The following is a 26,583-nucleotide window of genomic DNA, read 5'->3' as shown; positions in this document are numbered from 1 at the left end:
GATCAGAAGGAGGGAAAGGGGAAGGGAAAGGGCAAAACCAAATCTACCCTGACCAATTTTCAAGTCCCTGCTTTTCAGCTACTGCAGCCTAATGTTTGTATGGGAGGTGTCTAGAAAGCAATGCCAACAATTTCTAACAAATTGCCCCTGAAAATATGTTACTTTATAGTTGGTTGTGAATATTTGACCAATTTATTTAGTGATTTTTAAAGGAAGCTATTTTGCCAGTCCTCTGAAAAATAAAAAGAACCACAAAAAAATCCGAGCCCTACATTTTTGCCTTATTCATAAACGTGCACTGGTATGGAGCTGTTGGTTTAAGCTATAGATGTGTTACTGCCACGTCACCAAGGATAGTGGTCTACATACATGAGGTTGTCATTAAGGCACAGAAGAATTCTATGCTAGAAATAAATGAGATGTCAATGGAAAGAGTCTAAAATATTATCCGCTCCGTCTACAAAAACCCACTTGTTTAAAAAGATTTACTAATGGAGCTGCTTTCAGAAGAAAGAGACAAGCAAAGATGATTGCTTCCTATCATCTGAAAACCAAACCAAACCAACTACCCTCATAACAACAAAACAAAACAAAACCCACAAACACACACATACAAAACAACTTGTGAAATGAACATAAAAATCAAGAAACATTAGTGAAGACATGTTAGGGAATTACTGACATCAGGTCTCTAGTGGTTCAAAAACACTTTCACATATTTTTTCAAAAAGGAAATGCTTTAAAAAATCAACAACGGCACTTGACTTCTAAGCACTTATGACTGAGAGCTGTCAGCACTTTCCTATATCACATGGACAGCCTCCCGAGTCCTCCACTTACATCAGAGGTTCCAGAGATTTGGGCTTAATGAAGATGGCAATGGGATAGAGCTGGGCAACTTGTAACCGCTTGATAGCATTTCCTGACACGTCAAGTATACAGTGTTTGCCCTGGTAGAAAGAGAAGAAAAATATGGAGTTAGTCCAGAAAGAGTGATCATAATCCAACCAAAACAAACAAACAAACAAACAAACAAACAAACAAAACAAAACAAAAAAATGTAAGTATGTTTTTCGAGGAAAGTAAAGGGTACTGAATTTCTAAAGGTTGAAAAAGGATCATTTCAAAGCATAAAAAAAAGTCGATATTCAGGGTCACCACTGAATGCTTTTGATAACTCGTATTTATTACTCCCTTACTAAGTGCCTGCCACTGCGATAGAGATTTTACATGTCTTACCTCAGCTTAATTTTCTTAAACAAATACCTGACATTTTGCACAAAGAAGATACGTAGCCTTATGTAATGTGATTGGGTCCACACTCATGAAGCTCTCTAAACTATCTCTGAAGATAATTGTCAACAAGAAATCCCCAAATCTATGAGGTAGGTATTACCAGCCACATTTTATGGAAGATAAGACTAAGGTTTAGAAATAATATGTAACTTGCTTAGTCTCAGTGCTAGAAGAACTCAAACCCAAGTCTTGAACACTGACAGAATTGTCTGTTGGAATAAATAAACAGCTCATTGTCTCATCCTGACCAATATTAAATCTGGAGGAGTGGTAATCATGTGCATTTGGAACAACTCCATAAATATTTGTTGAGTGCTTATATGTATCCTGCTGTGGATATGCTCAGTCCCGCATAGCTGAGGATGGATACAAAAAGAGTTTCCTTCAATATTACATCTCAAGTGCTGAGAGAGTGTATGGCACAGTGTATGTAAATTTGTTTGTTACATGAAAACCCCATTACATATAGCACACCTCATTTAACTGGGCTTCCACTGCAATGAGTGCTCAGAGCAAGGAGTTGCTTTGTAAAGTATTTCAGGAAAAGTAGATACATTTGGCAAACATCATATTCTAACTCCTGGGGAGAAATGGCCTCATTACCCTGAGGCCAGAAGAACTTTAGAAAAGAAGAGAAAAAGCATATTGTACAGATAAGAACAGTCCTAAATGAATAATAGGGAATTAAAAACTATCTATAATGCCCACGTGAAAACAAAGAGACTCTAGTGAATACTTGAGCTCTTATAGGAGAAACATACTAAAATGGTTCAAACCCTCTATCACTTAAGCAATAATTTCCAAGTTTGCTCTCTGTGAAATGCACAGCTAAACAAAATGTCTAAATGCTGTTTGATTATTCAGTGTCCAGAACATAACTTATATTATGTTATATTTACATGTTCAAAGGGGAGAATAGATGAAATCATCCAGGAAACTGATTAGAAACAACATGACACAGCTCACAGAACCTAACTTTTGAGAGAGAGGAAGGGATGCAGCTTATTGTATTCTCAGATAGACATTAAAAGTTTTTTTCTAATTTTTTACCAGTACATCAAAAGGCTATGTCAAATCACATCAAATCAACCCAACAAATATTAATTATGTAACAAATAGGATTGGCTCTTAACTCTTGTCTTTTCTCCCATGAAATTGGTCCTCTGTATTGACAGGAGATCAGGATCTTTCTATAGGCAGATCTTAAAGCCACACTCAAGTGCCTTCCTATCCTGTTCTCTCTTGAACATTCTCTTCTCTTCCATGCCCTTGAAATTATCAATGGGAAGGGAATGGCAGTGTTCACACCTCCTCTAGGCTGGAATTTCTGTCAGCTTTGGTCTAGGCCCTAGTCCTCTTCATCTATCTACTCTCCATTTTGTGGGTACAAAGTCTTCAGGGAGATAAAATATAACTCCTGCTAACAAAAAGAATTGAGGACCCTGATTTAAACAACCGAGAGCAATAAAGCTTCCTTAATAAATTCAACGTTGTTTACTGGGGCCAAAGATAAGTGAGTTAAGGACAAAGTGAATCTCCATAAACTTCAAGCTGTTAAGTGCCTTTAGGTTTATAACCCCCACCTCCCCACAAGTCGGTCAGCATACCTTATTGAGATTAGAACAAAGATTAATGACCTTGCTCTAAAGTCATTCTCCGCTTAGAGGTCTTAAAAGGAATATTTAATCAAAATTTACAACTGCAATCAGGAAAGAGTAATGACAAAAAATGCAGTTTGCCACCCAGGAACCTTCTTGAGGGGAGGTATAAGATGATTGGTAAACATACCCTTTCTGCTACGAATCTCACAGACTGCACACTGGTTCCATATAAGTTGTCATTGTACTGGCCAGCTTCTATAAACTTGTGCTCTTGGATATCTTTCTCCATCTGCTCTCTGGAAATGACAAAGTGATAGTCTCTGCCATCCACCTCATACTCACGCTTCGGCCTCGTGGTATCTTTATAAAACAAAAATAATAAAATTAAGGTAATGTATATTCATAGACAGCCCATACACCTCTTCTCTCCACCATACCCTCAACACAGATATACAAAAATACGTAATATGGAGGACCATGACATAGTAACAGGTACCCGTTAGCCTTCCACTGTAAGCAACTACAAAACTTGACAAAGTGTAGGGAACAGCCATTGCCAGGCATCAGACGACAGGCAGCCCAGGGCTGTGACCTTGAGACTGGAGAAACACACGAGGGGAACTCTACCTTCCCTCCACCTCCATTTCCAAGTGGACGGTCTAGAGGTTATTTAGTGCTAGGAGACTCTGCAGTAGAACTGGGTATTTGGTTGAGAACATGGAAAGGCTACAATTTAACATTTTATTTTATATTTTTTTAGAGAGGGAGGCAGGGGGTGGGGCAGGTTCCATGCCTAGCAAGGAGCCCAATGTGGGGCTGGATCTCTCAACCCTGAGATCATGAGGTGAGCCAACATTCAAGAGTCAGATGCTTAAGTGACTGAGTGGAAGGGCTACAGTTTAGAAGGTTACTCTAGTTTTAATCTAGACCCACCTTCACAAAGAATAAAACCAAGTCAGAACTGAAGAAGCTGATTTGCCAGTAAATTATTATCAGCCAGAACAAAAACATAATGTTCTATAAAGAAAGATAACCAAATCCAGGCTCTCAATAACATACTGTCACAATGTCAGTACACAATAAAAGATATGGGACAAGCAAAACAGCAAGAAAATGTGTCATAAACAGGAGGAAAAAAAGGACAAACAGTAAAAATATATTCGGGGATTTGAAAGATGTGAAATGAGATCTTCACAGCTAAGGTGGGACTAGAAGTCATCAACTCTAACCATGGTTAGAGATGACTGAAGCTCTTAGTAAGAAGAGAAGAGAAAGCAATCCTATCAGTATAAATAAAAGATGTTAAAATATTTCCAATCTTTCACTCGATACTCTTTTCCTAGGAATCTATCTTAAAAAATTATCAAAGCTTCAGATAAAGTTTTATCCTTAAAGATGCTCATTATATTAATTTATAAATTAAAAATAATAATTATCACATGATTAAATTATACTTCTATTATAATTCATAAGAGTGAAAAGGAGAGACAACCCAAAATACCCATAAACGAGGAATGATTATGACATAATAATCATTTAAAATTTTACATAAAAATTGAAATAACGTTAAGCCAAAAAAATTCTATGTACCCAATCAGAGGAGAAAATGTGGAAAAGAAGGAATAGGTGAAAATCTAGGAAAATATTAACAATGATATTATCTCTGGATACTCTGAAAGTCTGTATATTTTTTATTTTCTCGCTGAACTTTCTTTTTAGCATTTTCCAGGTTTTGTACAATGAACATATATTGAGTATCATAAAATAGTGCTATTAATTAAAACAAAAGAAAAAGTTCAAGGTGGAGGGGAAAATGGGAATGGTAATTAAGGACTGTCTGGGTTTTTTTCTTTCCAAAGTGGAGGAAAGCACTGGAGACTGCTATGAATGGAGTAGGGTTTGACTTGATCATTTCTGTCTGGAGTCTTTCTCAAGATAGGTTCTTTGGCAGGATCTCTTTCCAGAGTCCTTTCTGGGAACTGTTTCATGAGCTACAGCAATCACCCTAGTTCCCCTCTGTTTCTGTACTTGCACACATGTGACTCCTGCTATTCCTAGGTATTCTGGGTGACATCTGCAGTGCTGAATGTAGGAGACACTTGAAAGCATAAAGTTTCAAAAATGTCCAGTGAGAAAGAAGTATTTGTTGGGGTAGATTTCAGAGCTCAATTGAAATTCCCTCGGAGCGGGGGGGGGGGTCTGTTTAAACACACACACACCACACACACACACACACACACACACACACACACACAACAGAAGCAGAAGGCCTCTATGCATTTTTATGCGATGCCATGGGAGTAAGGGGTGAATGGGAAGGTGTGGTATGCATGGGAGGCAGAGCTGATAGACTCTTATGGGGCTACACTCAGTGGGACCAGGAGACTGGGTGATCGTCCATCAGGACAAGAGAGCAGATTAAAATCTGTGATGGCCTAGAGGATAGATGAAAGTTTTACACACCTTCTGGTCTTCATCATCTCAAATCCCAGCACTGTCATCACCCATGGAAAAGGCTGTTTTGTTTTGGGATTGACATGTGGCCCTAAGTCATCTGAGATGATTTTTAGTACATGGCTTTGTCTCTGATCTCTCTTATTCTATGGGAAAAGATGCTTCAGTGGCATTTCAATCAATTTGTAAGAACATCGAGATGCCTATCAATAATTCTATGCTATTTTAAAGGCTATGAGTTACAAAGAAAGGATTCACTCTGCCTTCTGGGGGACCACAGTTAGTTTGGAGAAAATAGTATGCTCACTAAATAGAAAACAATACACAGCAGCACTGATGAAAGTGTTAAGCAGAGAAAATTAAATAAGATGCTCAGATTTTTAAAAAAATGTTTGGATAATAGGTAACCGATAGTTTTTGAATCACTGGAGAGACCATTGAGGAACAGAATTACACTTTATCATCTCAAAGGAGGGGAGCCTTTCTTCTAGCAAAAAGAGAAAGGATACTTACGAGGCACACAGGAGCCAAATTTGTCCGGGAATTCAGATATCAAGTCGTCATTGATCCGATCCTTCATGGGGCCCAGGATAATCACTGGCCGGGTATAGTTTACTGCAGAGAGGGAAGGGAAGATGCAAATGAGGGGAAAGACATGGACAGGACTGCACAACTGCTCTGCCTAGGTGAGTCTTAAGGGGAATTACCAAACAGAACCAGTGAGGGTGTTACTTCATTGGGTAAGTTGCCCATACAGTCCAGCAGGAGAAATTGATGTTTAACCCTTGGTATGTTGGTTGTGCCTACTTTCTGGAATTAACCAGTAGGGAAAAGCAACTGCAGTGTCTGTCAGGTAAAGAAACGTTTGGAGGGGTTTTGCTTACTCTTAGGTTATGCCTACACAATGTTAAAACAACTGCTGAATTTAGTCAATTGAGTGAGAGAAAAAAGATTCCAAAGCAGCTATCTGGCCATTGTTTAGATAATGACTTTTAGAAGTAATTGTTAGTATAATGGCACCTTAGGTTTTTATAATTTCTTTTCCTTAGATCAAAATGCTCCCTGTTCTCTGCTAGGGTTTTCCCAATTCCTCTGTAACATGAAGGTAGAAGGAACTCTAAAATCCATTTGGTACAACTCTTCCTCCGATGCTTGAAATCTTCTCTGAAATATCCTTGTCAATAGCCATTAGCCTCTGTATAAATGCCTTCCAGAGAAAGAAATGGAGCAGCCCAGAGGATGGTTTGTATTTTAGGACACATCTGCTAGAAAACCTTTCTCAATACTGAGGTATCCATCTCCCAGGAGATTTTATTCCTTTGTCCTGTGAGTGGGGCTCTTTAGTGATTTGCCGGTGTTCCTTCCACTCAGGACCACTCATCTGGAGGGCTACCCCTTTCTCCTGGGAGCTGACCCTCCCCACGCTTAGCAGGTAAGTTGTTCGTGCCAAAGACAGAGCAGAGTCTGGTCTGGGGACAGTGGGGTATAAAGCAGAGTTTATCCTCCTTAGTCCTTAACGGTGTCAGCTGATATGGCCTGGAAATCAGGAAACAGAGCATGCTGGGAAACTTACTTTCCTGCCTTGTGACAGGCTCATAAGAAAGAATGAAGTCTTCTTGCCCTCCTGAGAAGAGAAGAAAGGAAAATTACAGTGAACTAATAACCAGTCATATCCCACAGATCCCAGCTACAAGCCCTGCTCTGAAACACAGGAAACAGACACAGTTCAGGGTTCATTTTTCTTGCTCGCTCTCCTTGAGTCATTCCCAAAATCCCTCCATCCTCATAAAACTCTTTAGCACTATGATAGTATCAGGTTCTCGATGGTTATAACTGTAAGTCATGACGAGAGGCTAGCTACTTGCAATTCAGCAGGGCAGTGACCTATGAGACTGCCTTCTGTCTGACACTGAGAAGTGGAGCCCCTATTACTTACACTTAAAATGAAACCATTCAGTTCAAGGAGAGGGTCCATCCAATAGTTTGCTGCCACATTATTCCGAATTTCTGGACCTTTTATTTCATCTTCTATTTTATTCCCCAAAGCAAGACATTGTCCAAAAGCAAGTGTCTGCTTGGTTCATTTATGTCACAAAAACTTCATCAGCATATACCACAGGACACTGGAGACTTTAATCTAATGTTAACTCATCAGGAAAATGCTGGGTCAGTTCAAGAAGATAAAAAATTTGAGGAGGACCCTAAATCACTGATCAGAATTGCTGCTAAATGTGGCCTTCAAACTTTGGAAAGAGAACTGAGGAAGACAATGCAGTAAAAGTGTCAGCCCCTCCAATGACATTTACTACAAGCCTTCTGATTCACAGAGGGCCTCCAGTCAACAGATAAACATGGTAAGTTAATTGGTTTTAGGCAATTACTTTTTCAAACATCTCTTTTACCCAGCTAATGAACTGGGCACAAGATTAGCCTGATTCAGCTGTGAACTCAGAGGATCTACTCTTTCTTTGCATTAGGTCCAGGACTGACTGTGTTTTGGTAGGGAAATAGCTTAGGGGTATTGGAAAGGACTTCCTGTATGCCGTTCTACAGAGCAGTGTTATAGGAGGTGTATTTCATGAAACCAAAGGTCAACACAACTTGTTGCTTTCTCTGCTCATCCCCCTTGGAAACCATTCCATCTGCCAATGTGCTCCTCCTTAAACAGGCAGCACCAGGAAAGGTGAGTTAATTTCATAAAAGGCGTTAATATTACAGACAGTTTTGATAATGAGAACGAATTTGGGGACATGAGGCAATGTATGGATAAAGCTGTGAAGTACAGATGTCTTCCCCGGAGACCAGGTAGCTGGCATGCGGTAGGGTGAGAGTGTCTTACTTTTTCAAGTGTGAGAAATGGCCCCAGGCCCAAGTCACATCGCTCCTCACCCTTAACACAGGCTTACTCTGAGAATGGCCCTGCTAGGCTAAGCTACTTCCTCATGGCATGGAGAATGAGTCTTGATGTTCCTTCTCAGTGACATCTACTCATGGCTGCTCCAAGAATGCTCAGGGACTTTTCTTTCATCTGGGCAGGGGTCTGGTATGTGACGAGTTGGATTCACAATTGGTTTTGGCTTTTTTTTAATTTGGGAAAATATATTTCCCTTTTAATAAACTAAACAGCTGAAATTTACAGAGTCTAGGCCAAAAAATAATGAAGGTGACTGACTGCTAAGATCCACAGTTATCTAAAGCCTGAGATATGTAGAGGTCATAGGAACTCAGAACATAAGTGTGGAAATGGCTGGGGACAAAGTATAGCTTTAGGGCTAGAAACATGGCCGACTAGTACTGTAGTGTTTGACTAACTTCACAGGGAAACCTGTATGGACCGACTAAGAATCCTGAGCACAGGATAACAAAGGTTTTAAACATCAGGAGACACTTATGCCTCTCTACTAGATTGGAGACTCCATAAAGGCGAGGACTGGCTTTCCTTTACCATGGTGTCCCCAGTGCTTAACATAGAGAAATGTCTATGAATTTGCATTCTGATTTTAGTGGTAGGAAACGGGATGAGTAATGAGGCCAAAGATAGGTTTTCCTTTGTGTTTCTGTCTGTATGCTTTCACTTTGGGAAGTGTGGTTTTCTCTAAATAAATATATCACGTCATGTTCCCATAGGAATCTTTTTCCAATGTCCTTACAAATCATTCTGATGGGCTATTCTAAAGGCAAACCTTAAATAAGATATTTGGTGACAGTATGTTTCATTTGTGAGTCAGAAAACTAGGACAAAGCAACATAGCTTTGGTTAACTTTGTTGCAGAGTTCTGTAGTTCTTTTGTTTATCTATTGCTTTTGGGTTTACTTTCTAACTTAGAAAAGGCACTGGTTCTTGTTCAGAGCAGGAAGACTGGCAGATCGCAGTGGCAGCATCCTTATGTCAAGGCCCACCCCACTTCTCTAAAGACCCTGTGACAGGTACTGCGTTAGGGGTATCTGACCCGCAGGCGAGCTGTGGTGGTTGGGATTATATCATAGCTGTGATCTCAGCACCTTAAGCCAATTTTTACTCTCATGTTCGGGAATGAAATGCCCTATGGGTAAAGTGAAGGAGACTAAGAGGAGGAGGGAAAAAAAGCCACAGCAAGAAGGAAAGATAATTCATGTCTGTATGGCTGTAAAGGGCTTTCACATCCATTGCTTTCTGTTTCTCATAGTCATTTCTGTTGAGGAAGGTGCTCTGATGATCCCCACTTTACAGATGAAGGAGCTGAGGCTAAGAGGTGTTAATGGGGCTTGTTTTCTCAGTCGGGAAGTAGTGGAGTCAAGATTTAAAACCACGTTTTTTTTTGACTCCTTGCTGAGCAGATGGCAAGAGATGGAGAATTTTCTGATGGGGTTGGGATGTAGGGGCAGACCTTACCAATGAACAAAGAATGGGTGGCAGAGATAGGAGCTGAACCCAGGGCCAAGTCACTGGGAGGCCAGAAGGGGCTCCATCTGTAAGCACCTACTGTTTTTTTGTTTTGTTTTGTTTTTGGTGGTTTTTTTTTTTTTTTTTTAATGCTGCTGTGTCATCTCCATACAAGAGTCATCCTTAGTAGTTTTTCTATTTTTTGCTCAGGAGGTGTTGGCACTTAGAAATAACAGCTGACAAAAAGGTACAAACTATTACTTGGTCTTGTTTTGGCAAGTGCATGGCTGGAAGTGGGAGAGCAGCACAGTGCTGGGTGCAGACAGCTGCAGCTGTGGGAGAGTTAGCAGAAGCCTCTGCCAAAGTCTCCGTGAGACCCTTTGTGTCTGAACTGGAAGCAAGTCACAACAGGGGGGATTTAGAGGAAGACCCTCATACGTTCAGATGATAGAGAAAAGCAACTTGGTGTTCTTTAGTAATTTTTGGAAACTAGAAAAGAGAGAGAAGGGAAGGGAAGCCCAGAGCAGTACATTTAACGTTCTAAATGTAGTGTTCAGTGCCTGCATTGGGTGATGGGTGATTCTTAAGAAGAAATTAGGTTCTTACAGGCACAGAATGTTAGCTCTAAGAAAGGGCTTGGAGATCATGGCGTTCATAGATGGTGAATCTGTAGCACGTGGTGTCAGTCTCCCATTCTATGCTGTTGGTGGGCACCACTGATTGATCACTGCCTACATTACTACTGGGCCTCAATCTGGCCTCCATACTCTCCAAAACAATTCTTCTGGCAGCTATTACCCACTGGTCAGAGCTGGGATCTTAGTTCAAATCTGCTTGCCATCTGCGCTCTCACTCAATCTACTCAATTTACATAGGAGAGGCCTGAGGTTCAAGGTCACATGGTGAATTAGTGTTTCACTGTCTCCATAGGATGTTCAGAAGATTAAATCAGTTAATGTACATACAACTCTTAAAACCAGGCTTAGTGCACAGTTAAGGCTATATAAATATTTCTGCTTGTATTGATTTGATAGGTGGTACGGAATAGTTGAAAAGGACTGGATAAAACATGAGGAGGCTGGCATTACAAACTGTCTGGAAGAGTGACAATGTAGGGAATTCAGCAGCAAAGTATCTCGATTAACCTGTCAGAGTGCCACCATATTGTGCAGCCTCTTGGAGCTTCAGCTTCCTTATCTGTAAAATGGAGTGTTAACATGAGCTATACCTCAGTTTTGTCGCAGAAACCAAGTAAGAAAATAGATAATGAAAAATTGCTTTATAAAGGCTAGAGAACTCGAGAAAATACAAGGGCCATCCTTAAAGACAGTGGAGAAAGGAGAAGAATATGGACATTACTTTGACAAATTCCAATGGAAAAGTTTTGGGTCTCCTCTTATCAGTACTCAATTCCACTCAGATCGTTCCTTCAAGGTTCAGGTTTTGAAACTCTTACTTAACTGATGAACACCAACAGCTCAGAAAGGTAATCATCAGTTCCCCAGTACCCATCATGATATAAAGAACTTTGTGAGTTTTGAGGAAGGAAGGTCTAGCTGCAGAGATTTGCAGTCTCCATTATATCTATACGGTTTATTACTGTGTCCTAATACAAGGACATCTGAAAGCTAAGATACAAAAACAACCACAAATACAAGCCTGCACCGTACTACTTTGTTGACAGAACTCTGGAATTAGTCCATAATTAAGATAGTTTTGAGGGGGTATTTTGCATAATTATACAATGTGCACTGTAATTAACTGCATTTTAGCTAGTGCTCGATGTAGTTGGACTTTGAAAAATTCTAGTTCATAATCTTGAGATGGTGCAGGAAAGGTATGAGATGTTTATTAGAAATTGAGGTTTGTGTAAGTGTGTATGGTGTGTGTGTGTGTGTGTGTGTGTATCTCAGGAAAAGTGTAAGACTTTCAGTTAAGTTTGTCACAACACATAATTTCAGGATGCACTGTGAATTGTGCCCCTAGAGCTATGTATGAGACATAGTGGTCTGGGACTTTGTTTCTAACCACTGACCATTTTTTAAAGCATTGTGTCCCAGAGTAGACATGGAATGGTTCTAAACGTAAAAAATAACACCTGGCATCAGTGGGAAAGTGTCTTTTTAGTCTTTGTTTATACCGCTTTTCACAAAACATAGAAGTTTGTCATAATTACAGCAAAACTCAGGAATTCAACAGAAAAATGCAGCCTCTGTTGATTTCAAAATGGCAATTTTCTGGAAACCATGTCTGTTCCAAGTCTCTGGGCCTTTTTTCATGCCACTGCCCTGCCTGGAAAGTTTCTTCCTCAACCTATCTAGCTGGCACATGCCTCATCTTTCCGAAGCTCAGCTCAAAAGGCTTTGAAATCATCTTTGAAATCATCTCTGAAGCCTCTACTATTCTTGAACCAGACTTTTACTGTAGAAACTGCTACACATAGTGCATTTTTGTTTTTGTTTATTGGTTATCTCTCCCCACTATGTGTGTGCTGAGTTCTAGAGTTGGTTGAGATTCATACTGGGTCTCACGGTGCCTTTGAAGAGAGCATGATATATGGTACATGCTGAACGAATAAAGAAATACTCCTCTATAATTCCTTGTATTTCCATCCTGGGGAAAGAAATACCAGTTTTTTCCCTCTAAGCTATGACAAAGGCTGTTTTCACTTTCATTCATTCATAAAGAAAGCAATCCGAGTGGCTGATCGGTAACCTCAGATGAGACCCAAACCAATGCTGATTACTGGCTCCACATTTGCTCTCATAATGTCATGGAGTCCAGTTTCAATTCTTCTCTCTTCTCATAGATAATTCAGGCTGCTTGCCAGTGGTTCCTTTATTCACTCAGTAAGTGTTTGTGTGCACCCACCACTTGGTAATGAAGAGTTATTAATGTCATCTTAGAGCACCTCTACCAAAAACCCTGTAAGCAGCTGAAAGCCTTGGCCCAGTTTTTCTAACTTAATGATTTTGGGAAGAACATTCCTTCCCATGAAAGATAAAAGAGGGGCCTCTAAAGAGGATTTCCAAGGAAAAGGTAGTTTTTGTATATGCATTCCATAAAAAGAAACGAAAGAACATAGTCTGATGTTTCCCCTTTCTGTGCCTGTGTCTGCAGGATAGAAACACAACACTTAAACCTGGATATTAAAGAAACTAGGGCCATTGGTCCCATGAAACCCAACAAACAAGTTCTATTTTTCCTTATACTAAGTTGAGGGTACCTCACGTGTCAGGAAGGCAATCTTTGGTCACTTCCTCTTGGCCTGGTGTCTCTGTTTTAAAATTAAATGAAGGGAAGGGGAGGCAGGTGTTTCGCCAAGTTGAGATAATCATAAAATTATAAGAGTGAAGAATGTGAAAATGTGAAGGATCATGTTGAGAATAAGAACCCTTTGATTCCTGTCACCAAGAAGACTTGTTGTCATTCTGTTGAGGAAGAATGACAGGTGCTTCTCATATTATTTGACTGGTGCTTTAATAGGTCCTTCTCATATTATTTGATTGATCAAGGGTATCTCATCACTTTTTTTTTTCCATTTCATTCTGCACTATGTTTCAGCTTCCTCCTCTGGCCCCTACCTCCATCTGCCACCTTTCCTCTTTTGTGCTTTTTTTCTATTTGGTACCAATCTGATTCTATGAAGCCTTTCTCAAAATCCACATTGAATTTGTCATATTCCAAGAATACCAGTTGGCACTCTACCACAAAAAAGGCATGGTGTTTTAAAATACCATGCTGTAATGGAAGAACAAAAACAAAAACTCTTAGTTTTCAATTAATATGCTATTCAAGGGGGGAAAAATCCCAACCAATTTCTGTCATGGTGGCTGTGGGTCAATTGTATTGGGCCTGCGCTTTTCTAATATCCCCAGTAATCACTTTTTGAGTAGCCCATTTCACTAAGTAGGACAAATAAATGTTATAGAAGCTGTAAGGATCCCCATGGTAATATGTACCTATGGTAGTCACCAAAACCCAGTAAGTAGGTGGTAAGAAACCACAAGAATGCATCCAAGGGATGTGCTTGGTGAATATTTTTATACACTAAGCAAATGGCTTGAGGTGACCAAACAAAGATAAAGACCAGGAATAATTTTTAGTTACCTACCTTTACAGAAAGTTAAGCTTTCTGAGCCAAGATTTGTTCACTTAAAAAAAAAAAAGCGAGCTCCTTCACCTTAGAGGATGAAACTTTTTCATCACTTCCCAACCATCAGAAATATAAAGTTAGATATATCATAGTATCTGCCTTAGAATATTAATCAAGGAGAGAAGAGATATAAAAGTTTACACTCCATTTAAAAGGAACACCGTAATTTTGCAAGATTTCTCTTGGAAAGGGAAGCTGGCAACAGAAAGAAAAAGGCAAAATGAGAAGGAAAATAAAATCATGATGACTTTTCAACCACCCTGCAGGGAGTTTTAATTATTTTAGGGGGCAGAATGTCCAAGTCCGCCATATTGAACTCCTCCCCATCCCCGTTCTCTGGGAGAACTGCGTCAGGAGGCCGCAGCCAACTGAGGTTGGGACTGTTTCTGGTTATCAGCAAGACTGCTACTGCTTGCACACATAACAGAAGAATCCACAGAAGGCTCTAGTGTCTTTTGTATCTTTCCACATCACACGACGGTTTCATTTCAAGCCATTTGCTTTGGATGAGGATGATAAAGGGCAGCGATTAAAACACAAGAGCAAAAATCGGAAATGACCACCACAGGCAATGGAGCAATCGCAAAGAAAAGAACCACAAACCAAAGCAGTAACTTACGGTAGCTACTTTCGCTATCGCTGGCATTAGAAGAAACATGTTCTGCAAGAACAGCACAGCAAATTAAAGAAATACCAAGCACTGGAGAGCAGCCAGAACGTGAAGGAGTAACACTCATGCAAGGCTACTACAAGTGTAAGCAGGGGGCATGGGGAAGGCTGCAGAAGAGGCGGCGTTAAGAAATCTCAGATAAGATACAAAAGATGAAAACTTTATCTCCATGTTACAGGAAGCTACTACTTGATTGCTAGGCCTTCTTTTTAGCAAACAGGAAAGTACTTTTAGTTACAAAAAAAAATAGAGAATGTCAATCTAAGCGCTTTTCTTTTTATGCATACTTTTTACCCTGTTCATATGGGCCTGATTTTCCAGTTTCATGTGACAAGGGTCCATCTGTCTCAGCTGGATGTTTCCTGAAGCTTCTGGTGTGTAGGCACTGTTTGCTTACAAGCTTTTTGTTTCTCTGTGTTAGCCTGTAGGTATTCTGCGGAAATACTGCATTTCAGATTGCCAGGTGGTTCCTGGGACCCCGTGAAATTTATTTCTATGTAAATACTTCTTAAACGAATTCTCAGGATGAAAAGGGACTGTTGAAGACTTTTCCTCCTTCAGTGAGTGAGGAGAAAATCTTGGAGGAAGAAACGAGTCACTGAAAAATAGTTTATGAATCAGTTCAATATTTTCTGATTTTATTTTAAGATTCTTGCTTGGATAGCTATTAGGTTCTGGAAGAATGAAACATGCAGGGGGTAAATGGTTTGATACCAGGCACAGGTCCTGGCATGAAGCATGCTTTTAATTCTTGTGGAATAACTGGCTTGTACAGTGATATTTCACATTGGTTTTTTTTTTCATAAAAAATACAGTTTAGCTAACATAACAGGGATGTGTATGTCAGAATTAGAGCTTTTATTTCCAAAAATCATTTCATTTGTACTCTGTATTAAGTTATAGATGATAAATTTGTTAACGTATCAAGTCCTTTGAATATCAGGTTAATTAAATGAGGAATATATGACTGATTTCTGAAGCTCATTAGCAGTAACTTTAGGCTTTTATAAAGTGACAACTGTTGTACATTTTCAGAAAAAGGAAAAGAATATAGAACATTATTCTCTCTCTAATAGTAAAAAAGTGCTTTAAAATGTATTTGATATTATAGGTTCTCACCAATTGGCTGCAGTAGTCTTTTTTTTTTTTTTAGCTTTATTGTGGTGTAATTGACAAATACATTATGATACTTTTAAAGTGAACAATGTGATGATGTGATACACGTATATGTTGTGGAAGGATTCTCACAATTGAGTTAATGCATCCTGGAAGGATTAGTTTTAGAGAAAAGCAAAACATGGGTTAAAATCACACAAATCGTTTCTCTTTGTGTTGGTAATTTAGGCACACACTTTACAGGAGCAAAGGGACACTAGGGAAAGATGTGAGAATGACTCGGGGCAAATTTGTTTTCTGTTGTTGAAAAAAAGACAAGGTACACACCCAACAATGGTCTGTCTTCATAGACATAATTCTCTTAAGTACCTTGAATTGGAGATGGCAGGGGCTTTTTGTTTTGTTTTTGTTTTTGTTACTTTTAAAATAACTGAGAATGAAGCTTTGCTATCTATGCAGTGTTTTACTTAACTAATCTCTCTTAGTATCAAGATATTGTATAACAGAATTTTTCCATTTTGTAGGTAAAGAGAAATTGAAAACACGTTCCAGTGAAAGTCCAAATGATGGTTAACAATAGCGTTAATTGGCAAATAACTTTGCCTAGTGAAATCTGTTCAATATTTAAAAAGCAAAACAAACATTTGCACATTCTGGATTTAAAAGGTCATCACTCATATTTTTGATGTTCTAATAGCAACTACTTTTCAGTGATGTTCATTTATTCACAATATATTAAAATGCTTCTCCTCCACACCCCGCCCCCACTGAAAATCTAGAAACTGGTGGTACTTGATGCTATCCAGGTAATGTTGAAATCGATATTTGAACTTCAGCCACTAATTCAAGAAAAATTTCGTGACATATTCCATAGAAAGACTCAAAGATAAAGTTTTCATCTTTAAAAAGATTAGTAGTTACTCTTGATCAGATTTTGTTTTCTATATCTATCTATATCTAAAAAAAAGTCCAAATTAACAATCTGAAGGATGAAGCATATCATTACACAGGGTTAAGAAACAGCTCTTGAAAACAAAGTCCAGCTCAATGCTCTTTTGTTTTATACAAATGAAATGAACAGCTTCTAAAAATATTGCCCATAGCTGTTAAATTAAAACAAAACAAAATAAATAAAAAAATGAGCATGTGATACAGTTGCGAAAGACACAAAACTGTTCTTATTTCATTGGTGCCTACACAGTGGAGTTAGTATTAAAGAAAGAAAAATCATAGCATATATATTAACACAGGATTATTCATTTTTATTGCTCAGTGCAATGAGACACAGACTAAAGGCATTAATAACTAGAAAATTTAAAGGTTTAATATACTTTATTTTGCAGTCTATACTATAAAACAAAGACCTGAATATGTAATGCAGCTAATAAATGACTGATAGAAAAACATATTAATACATATCTAAAACTTTATCATACAAACGTTTCAAGCAGGATCACTGCAAGTCAGAAAAAAAATCAATCATAGTTAATAACAAAGAATTATCCATGGAAGATCAAATAGCTTAATGGTTATTTTTTGAGAAGGCATGTTCCCTTCGACCATAAAATAGCTCCTTTACTACTAGCAAAGTATGACCCAATTATGGAAGTTGGCAAGTTCATTAAATATTTCTGGCTACCAAGGCAGAAGAAAGGATGTAAAGTACATTTCTGCTTTCTTGTTCTAGAACATTTAGCTCACCCTTTCTTTCAACATGGCTTCTTGCTCTCTGGGAGGTGTTATGCTGCAGAGCAAGAGATGCCGTGGTTGGCATCGTGACCATGTTGGCCACATCTCATGGTCAGAAAGGGACGGTGTGAACTGCAACAGAAGTTACAGTGCCTGACACACTTTGCTTTTAAATGCTGACATGCAGAACAAAACGGCTGAAATTACTCTGTAGGAGCATTCACAGCTAGGTAACATAAAACTCGTATCTTGTGCATGCTAGGAGTGAAAGGCCCTCAAGAAAAGGAACAAAAGCCAAACTCAAAAGGAAAGGAAAAGAAAAGAAAAGTTACAGTGACCATTCCTGGGAACTTACTCAGAGTCTTTGTTCCATAACCGTCGTCACCTAATCCGGGGATGTCCTGCATGGAAGTCCCCAGAGAGAGCAATGAGAGAGGAAGAACAGCCACGGAAGAGGAAGGAAGAAGTCAGTGGAGTTGAAATGGATACTACCATGACAGACCGTGTTGCCTAAGCAATCTGGATCCCACTCTTTCTTCTTTTGAAACAACTTTAACCCCAAACTCCCTGGGCTGAGACTCAAAGATTTGTAAAGCAACTCAAAAGATGGAGAGTTAAAAAAAAAAATCAGAAGACTGTTACAGAAAAAGAGGAAGAGTCACCAAATGCCATTTTTGCCCACTGTTAAAGTTGCCACAGAAATGTACCACTCAGAACAATGCTCCACTCCCAAGTTTCAAGACAAATTCTTAGATTTAGTATCCACCAAAAATACAAGCTCACTGCTCAGTGAGTGCTTAACATTTGCTGGGAGGGAAAGTGTAAACACAGGGCTTGTAAATCAATACAGAGAATTTAATCGCTCCCAATGAGCTAGAATTCAAAAACATACACGTGGCAATGGAATCCAATATTTCTGTTCAGAAAAGAATTTGTCTCAAGCCCTCGAGAGCTGTATGACAGAAAAGGCAAACCAGACCCAGCCCTGGTCACAGAAAGATGCTGGCTGGAAGCAAAGTCCCAGCTTCCTGAAGTCCCTCTCCAATGCATTCTGCAAAGAAAAGCCACATCAAGGGAAGGATCCAGACTGCAGCCAAACACTGGTCACAGTAGTAAGCCCTGACCTGCCTGCCTACCATGTTTGTTTGCCTAGGCGTGTGGCGTGGGGAAGCCTACATCATGCGTGTTGCCCGTGAAGAATTTTTTTCTCTTGTGTTGCATGTGACATTCTCTTCGAGAATCTACTTACGTTCAGGATCACTGGTTTCCTGCTCACTCTGCTCCTTGTTCTTGTAGAATGGGAATTTTCGTGAAAAGATGAAGCTCTTTTTACGCTTGTCATTGAATGACTGTGAAGGAGAAAAGGCATGGGGCAAAAACAGGGGACGTCTAATTGTTGTCACACTCATGCTGACAAAACAACTAGTTTGTAAAAGCAGAGAGAGCTGTAGTGACGCAAGTGGATACTAAAGAGGTGCCAGAGGCTTCCTGAAGGCAGATTTTATTTTCAAGAAGTGTAAATTCTGGATGATGACACCTTGGAAAAAGTGCCTCTTAATGAAAAGACTGGTTGCAGGTAAATGACGATGGAGGAAGAGTCTTAAATTGAAAGCCAAAGAGCCAGAGCCTCTGTCCTGGCTCTACAACTTGCTAGTCCATCGCCCAAGACAGCTAACTGAATCTCTCTGAATCTCACTATCTTCTTCATCTGCATAATGGAGGATAATGATAGCAGCTCTTAGGATGTGAGACTTAAGTGAGGCAGGATAAACATAACATGCTATACAAATGTCATCTTTATCATCAGGTAGAGAAGACTTTCTTAGAGATACTAGACACATCGGTGCCTGGATGTCATTTTAGTAAGTTGAATGTGAGTTACTTCGGCTTGGGTTTAATTTAAAACACATAGAGAAGTGTGTAGATTTATGATATATGATATTTATAGCATCACACACAGATCTATGATAATTATTTATTCAAAAGGATTTTAAAGACATATGAGCCCCACACCCTCATCCTGGAACAGGGGACCAGGGGCACAGACAGATTGAGTCCCTTGCTAATATCACAGGTAGTTGGTGACAGCTAGGACGCTGTCAACCCAAATCTGACATTAAAAGATACTAACTTAATATTCACTCGAACAAGGGAGAAGTAATGGTTACTCGTCTATATTCTGACATGATAAAAAATACTATAAGAAGGACTGTCCTTAAAAATGTAAACCACTTCATGTGGTTAAATGAGGCTGAATTAAAGGAAATAAGATAAGATATATAAGATAAGATATATATTAGAACTTATTCATTTGCTTGCCTGGAAGACTCCTTAAGAAAATTTCATTTATTCTCACTGTTGCTGTTATGTAAATGCTTTGTGGGGTTCTTCTTTGGGAAGTGTGTTCACAGTCGTCTTATAAGCTATGGGCTCTGCAAGTCTTAGTAATTTCATATTCACTTATCATTTAAAAAATATGTTTCACCAGCTTGATTACCATATTTATTTGACTGGCTCTGAGAGTCACTCTCCAAAGAGCAAGATTTGTTACCATGTAGGTATTAAAATGAATGTGCCAAAGACTCTGACGGTAATTTGACAAGGGGTATTCCAAAATAGTCTTAGCAATGGCAACTGGTAGGAATAAATGTAGGGCCAGCAGGGTGACTACGTGGAAGGAAAAGCACTGTTTGGATATATATATTTTATCCATTGGTGGGAATCAGTGGCGTGCCCTTATGGGTTTGAAGCTTGACTAAATAGTGTAAATAACTTAGTTTCTTCATATACTCATCTGCTTCTGTATCAGATATCCATTTTGGCAGTCATGTTTATCTAGGAAACATTAAAGTGCTAAAATGTTGGTGCTGTCATTCAGTAATTTATTACTTTTTTGGGTGCGAGGAAATTCACCAAAATCAGTGGAGCTTAATTTTTATGTCCCATTAAGAAGGTTTTAAGAATAACAATAAGTCAAATATTTAATAATTTTTGAAATTAGGGAGCTAATTTTATATGTAACATGTTAAGTATTAGATATACATTCTCACAGTAAAAAGAAGTATTATTTCAGAATTTATTACTCTGCTGACAGCACTTATGCTCAATATAGCTTTGTCAGAACTTGTCATTGAGGATTGTGTCCAAGGACAAGGCTGGGAACTGCCCCCTAAATTTTCCCAGCTAAAAAATGGTAAGTCCTTAAAGGAACATTAAATATTCTTGCATCACTCCAGTTTCATGCCACTTTTACTTTTCAAGCATATTTAAACTTCAGTAACTGAAAATAAAAGAAAAAATTATGTAAGAATTAATGACATGTGTATTGCAAGATATGTTAGACATTTAACTTCAACATCATGGATGACTTGTCATGCAAAAAAAAAATTACAAATTCTCATGCAAATATGAAACAATGCCCAAAGGAGTAAAGCCTGGGGTGAAAATGTAGACACAGATGGACAGTGTGGAGGCACCTGAGGAACCAAAATGGGGCCGCATGCAAACCACATCATTTAATTTGTCTCATGGGGTCAAAGGAAAATGAATATGTGTTGTCTGGGATTAATTCTTTTTTCTTTTCAAAGCAAGGATCTGTAATGTGTTAACATTTCCCAAGTATGAAAATGTTGTGTATCATGAGTCATCTGATTGGGATATAATAATATTTAGCACCACATCTTTAAAAGAACAGAAAATACATAATAATTGCTCAAAAATAAAATTATCTATTGTATTAGTCTTATTACCCAAAGTCATTTTGTATTGGAATGAAAGAGAAGGTCATAGAATCATTGGTGGTTAAATGGCCTTACATTTATGGACACAAAACCAAATCACAACTTCCGTTCACACTCATAGACTTAAAAGTCACACGTTTAGGGGCTTAGCTAAACATTTCAAATGTAAGAGGTTATAGGTGGTTTATAATGCTCTAAAACTAGTCTTTATTTTTTTATTAGACATGTATAATACCATTATATAAGCTTTCTGTTGTTGGTAATTTTTTAAAAAAGGAAAATCTGTTACATGAGTGTTAGGTGAGAATAATAAATTAGCACTTTTACTATTTATAGAACATATGGCTCTAAAGCAACTGAAGGCTGGTTTACAGCTCTGTTAATCATACTTGATCAATGTTATTTTTTTCTCTACACTGCTGTATCTTAGGCCTTGATCTAATGCTCTCATGGCAGGAATCTTCTTTGAATACAGACTTTGAAAATACCAATCACATGTGGCAAGTGGCAAGTTGGCGTATCTAAGAACTGACCTGAATCTTTGAGTTCTTATGTACAAAAGTGATACAACCACCATTTATTGAGCACTTATTATGCCCCAGACTTGGTTCTAAAAGCTCTACATGTGCTTATCTCCACGCTAACTTCAGGAGGTTGGTATCATCATTATTCCCATGTTACAGATGAGAAACTGAAGTTTATAAATCTTCTGTTACTTGTCCAGAGTCATATAGTTGATGAGAGGTAAAGTCAGGATTTGAATTTGCAAATATTACTGGCTGCAGATATTGCTGTTCTTATGTGCAAGAAAAGCTTCTGCAATCCAAGCCTGTTTCAAATTTATATTTAAAATTATTAGCATTTGACCTTCATGCTACCATAATCTGTCATCATTCCCACAGCTTCACTGTTTGGTAGTTATTTATTTGAGCTATCAGAAGCTATTAGATTCAACAATATTTTTGTGGGTTATCTTGCTACAATTTTTTTTTGATACTCATTCAAGTTTTTGAGGGCTCTCTTGTATCATTTCTATTCTTATGGTAATGCAAAAAAATAAAATAAAAAGAATTTCAGTGGGACAAGCTATGAATGGCAATTAAAAGGTGATTGTTCACGACAGGCAAAAACCTATAGAGACAAAGTAGATTAGTGGTTGGTTAGGGTTGGGGACAGGGCATACAGCGAGTGGGAAGTGGCAGCTGATGAGCATGGTGTTAGTTTTAGGGGAGATGAAATGTTCTAAAATTAGATTGTGGTGACGGTTGCATAACCCTATGAATATACTAAAAAACACTGAACTGTACAGTTTAAGTGAGTGAACTGTATACTATGTGAATTATATCTCAATAAAGTCATTAAAAAAAGGAACCTCTCCCCAACCCCTACACCACAGGATGGGAGGAAACAAACACATCATATTTTAAATTTTATTTGGAGCAAATATTTTTTTATCTTGAATCGAATGAATTGAAAACACCTTCCCCAACCCTTGCAATCAATCAGATACACATGCCTTGTTTATCTGATTCTGCTGTTCCTCTGTTAAATGAATACCTTTCATGTTGTGACAGACATTAGAACACCCATACCAGGAGTCAGCATATGATCACTGTCACTCAAAAATCTCTAAGTTGTTAGGTCCAGTGGCATGAAACTACTCGGCATGACCCTAAGTTGTAATGGCATTGCTGAACTGGCTTAAGATAATACATGCTTCATGAAGGAAGAAAGAAAACAAAACAAAAAACTCAAATTGCTGCTTCTTTGACTTGAATCCCATGTTCTCAAAGACACATGAGTGAATCGATGTATTTTTGTCCTTTTCATGCTGAAAACTTTAAAACTAGGGGTATGTTTCAGTTTCTCTTCTCATATTTCTGTTCAAATTGTTCAAATATCAAACGTTTCCTGCTCTAAAATGTCACCTTCATGATATGAAAGTTCCCTGAGAAGAATTTTGATTTAAATTTGTACTGAGCCCAGATAACACAATTTTTGGGCCTCCTTATCTTTTATAAATGCTTCTCTCCTCTTAATTCACTCTTGTCCCCCCTTCTTTAAGATAATTGCATTCCTTTTGGAAAGTTGTTACTATAAATTTGGGTCATCGCTTTGTATTATACATATCTTGTTTTTGTACAGAAGAGATTTTTATAACAAGAGAGGTTCAAGAACAANCTCTTGTCCCCCCTTCTTTAAGATAATTGCATTCCTTTTGGAAAGTTGTTACTATATTTGGGCCATCGCTTTGTATTATACATATCTTGTTTTTGTACAGAAGAGATTTTTATAACAAGAGAGGTTCAAGAACAAGTAAGAATGAAATAAAGAGATTGTTAAAGGAAAGACAAGAGTTGGCTTGAAATACATTAGTTCCCAGAAACGTGTCTATATGGATGTGTGTATACATATGTGTATCTAGAACACTGTTCAATTCAAAAAAGGTTCCATTTGCAGTCTAATGAATCAATTGATCTAGGCACTGAGCACCAATAGCTGGTAACATCACACACACAAAAAGATAATCAGATGATACACACTTCCTGATGGGAGAATAAAATATTCTGTAAACCTCTATTAACAAAACAAAACAAAACAAAACAAAACAAAACAAAACAAAACCCTTCTCTCCCCAGTGAATCTGAATATAATTAAACCTTTCATCCAACAACTAGTTTATAGAAATAAAGAGATAGAGAAACATGATAAATTATATTATAAGGAAAATCTGGAGCAAACTCTGTAGGACAAATGACCTAGTTTCTTATTTATAAAAATGGAAAGAAAACAAAAAAAGAATGGAGGGAAAACATATAAATCAGAAGAGATTTAGGATGGGTCAACCAATTACAATAAACTTCACTTCTGGTTTAAATAAACTGTAAAACAAAACAAAATGACAAAAAAGCATTTATGGTATTTATGAGTTAATTTGAAACCTGAAACTCCCCTCCCCAGGATATTTGTTAAATTAGAAACTGTTAATTTTTATGTGTGATAATGGCATTGTGGCCAGGCCATACTGAAATATTTACAATTGAAATGATTTGACACACTGGATTTGCTTCAGAAAATATGAAAGGAACATAATCTGTGACTACCCTCAGAATATATTCTAAAGATAGAATTATACAGAAATCTTAAACTTTACTTAGCAGGTTTATTGTTAGTTGAATTCTGAAACCATTTGGTATGTGAGTAATGAGCAAATGAGTAAACACATGGATGTTGCTGGGAAGTGGGGTTGTCACTGTGAAAGAGTGAGTTACAAATGTGCGATGGGGGAAGGACAGGAAGAATCTTATGATGGTGAAGAGTACTTAAAGGCATCTAACATAAACTTAAGGTATTCTAAAAAATTTTATTTCCTCTCTGTGTCCAGTAAAGAAAGAAGCCTAGATGTACTGATACTCCAGGAGCAAAAATCATATCTGGTGCTCCGATTTTGTTTCTAAATACCATTTTTTGCAAAAAAAAGGAACTAGTGTTTTTTGAAGAAATGGCTCATCCCATCAGCAGGGAAAGTATAAGGTGAGTCTGAAACATTTTGTTGGACTGGCAAGTAAGAAGTACTAAACATAAACACAAAAACAATGCAAAGCTTAAGAAACCTAAAACTAATGGTGGCATGTCAAAAGGACACCAAAGCCAGTTTAAAAGGGATTGCACCAGCCAAATCTAGATAATTTAAATATTAAAATGAATAGTGGTAGTAACTGAGTGTAACACACTGAATTAAAAAAGAAATTCATGAGTCCAGGCAGATTACCAAAAATACCTAAGTTAAGTAATCAAAAATGAGAAGGAAGAGAAAGTTCTTTGTTATAGTAGAATGACAACTATAAGAAGGAATGGGAAAGACACAAATTCACCATTTTCAGCTACCATAATAATAATCAATTCAGGAAAGAATCATCAGTGGGTGCTAAGACTACTGGTTGAAAGTTTATTGAGGAACATGATATTTATCTCCTCGTAGATTATTTAATTATTAAAAAGGTGAGTAAAGGTGCCTTTTTGGTGGAGTTACTTGGCAGATACCACCTTAATCAAGTGATCAAACTTAGCATCACTGAAAAGTGGGATAACCTGAGACCATGTGCCTCCTGATGGAAAGCACTGAGAAGTATACAATATCACTGATGTAGTATTCCTGCCAAAAATGCATTAGATGAAACTAACCCTGAAGAAATAATCAGAAAAATTAAAATTAAGAGACATCCTCTTAAAATGCCAATGTCTTGAAAAACATAAAAAGTTAAGGAAACATGCTAGATCAAAGGAGGTTAAGGAAGTATGGTCCTGGATTAAGTTCTGGATTATACCAAAAAAAGATGGTAATTTTACAAATATATCTCATATATCTCATATATATATATGTCATACATAAGAGAATATGCAAAACAAGACTGACTATGATTTGATAGTCGTTGAAGCTGAGTAATGGGTACAAAATGTTCATAATTATATTCTTTCCATATATTTTATAAGTTTGAAATTTTTCATAACTTGTGCCATACACCAAAATTTTCTACAGCTGAATTGCAGAGCCAATTCTAAAGCTTAAATTATAAAATTCTAGATGAAAATATAGAATATATTTGTAATCTGAGATAGGCAAAGATTTCTTGGATAGGACATAAAAGCACAAATGATAAATAAAAAAATTGGTAAATTGGATTTCATCATAGTTAAAAACTTTTGCTCTTCAAAAGAGGTCATTAAGAAAGTGAAAAGGCTATCAACAAACTGGGAAACAATATTTATAATACATATACCTGATAAAGGATTTTTAGTTAGAATATTTAAAAACTCCTACAATTGAACAATAAAAAGAAAAGCCATCCAATAAAAAATGGGCAAAAGACTTGACTGGATACTTAACATGAGATATACAAATGGTCAAAAAACATGAAAAACATCATTAGTTATCAGAGAAAAGCAAATTGAAACCAAAGCAAGATACCATCTCAATACCCACTACAGTGGATAAAATTAAAAAGACTAACCATATTCGATGTTGGTAAGGATGCAAAGCAATTAGAACTCTCACAGAAATTGTTGGTGGGAGTGTAAAATGGTATAGCCACTTTGAAAAACAGTTTGGCAGTTTCCTATAAAGTTAATCATATAGCTAACCTATGATTCAGAAATTCACCCTTAGAAATTTACTCAAGAGAAAAACATATATCACAAAAAGGCATGTACAAGAATATTTATAATGACGCCAAATGAGAAACGACCCTAATGTTCATCAATAGGTGAAGTCATAAACTGTGGCATATTGATACACACAATATATTGTTATTGCTACTCAGCAATAAAGAGAATTGAACTACTTCACCAATAAAAAGCAGCAACATGGATGAATCTCAACAGCATTATGCTGAGTGATAGAAGGCAGATACAAAAGAGTACTTATGGATGACTTCAATTATAAGAAGTTCCAGAACAGGAAAAACTAAGCTCTGGTGGTAGAAATCAAATCAGTGGTT

At 37.7% G+C, this 26,583-nt stretch overlaps 1 protein-coding gene and 1 long non-coding RNA gene across 22 annotated transcripts in view; one reads left to right on the top strand and one right to left on the bottom strand.

Annotated features, from left to right (window-relative positions):
• DLG2 (discs large MAGUK scaffold protein 2) overlaps positions 1–26,583 on the bottom strand; it is a 1,964,683-nt gene that overhangs the window by 11,208 nt on the left and 1,926,892 nt on the right. For 9 of the 20 annotated variants that reach the window (XM_034666214.1, XM_034666219.1, XM_034666225.1 and 6 more), the window contains 6 exons: positions 18,595–18,694; positions 14,490–14,531; positions 6,925–6,975; positions 5,865–5,966; positions 3,085–3,257; positions 841–950 (listed from right to left, as the gene is read on the bottom strand). In XM_034666214.1, the coding sequence (XP_034522105.1) occupies positions 841–950; positions 3,085–3,257; positions 5,865–5,966; positions 6,925–6,975; positions 14,490–14,531; positions 18,595–18,694 (578 nt within the window). Of the gene's footprint in view, positions 1–840; positions 951–3,084; positions 3,258–5,864; positions 5,967–6,924; positions 6,976–14,489; positions 14,532–17,700; positions 17,747–18,594; positions 18,695–26,583 lie in introns of all 20 variants that reach the window. The other 11 variants (XM_034666218.1, XM_034666217.1, XM_034666235.1 and 8 more) reach the window with 2 other exon arrangements.
• The window catches only part of LOC117803357, a 23,499-nt gene continuing 11,182 nt past the window's right edge, over positions 14,267–26,583 (top strand). For both annotated transcript variants that reach the window (XR_004627136.1, XR_004627137.1), the window contains exon 1: positions 14,267–14,624. This is a non-coding gene — a long non-coding RNA (uncharacterized LOC117803357). The remainder of the gene's footprint in view (positions 14,625–26,583) is intronic.

The sequence above is a fragment of the Ailuropoda melanoleuca genome, chromosome 8 (genome assembly GCF_002007445.2).
Source record: "Ailuropoda melanoleuca isolate Jingjing chromosome 8, ASM200744v2, whole genome shotgun sequence".
Classification (NCBI taxonomy): Eukaryota; Metazoa; Chordata; class Mammalia; order Carnivora; family Ursidae; genus Ailuropoda; species Ailuropoda melanoleuca.
The sequence above is the reverse complement of the archived record's forward strand: the minus strand, read 5'-3'. Positions and strand labels throughout refer to the sequence as shown.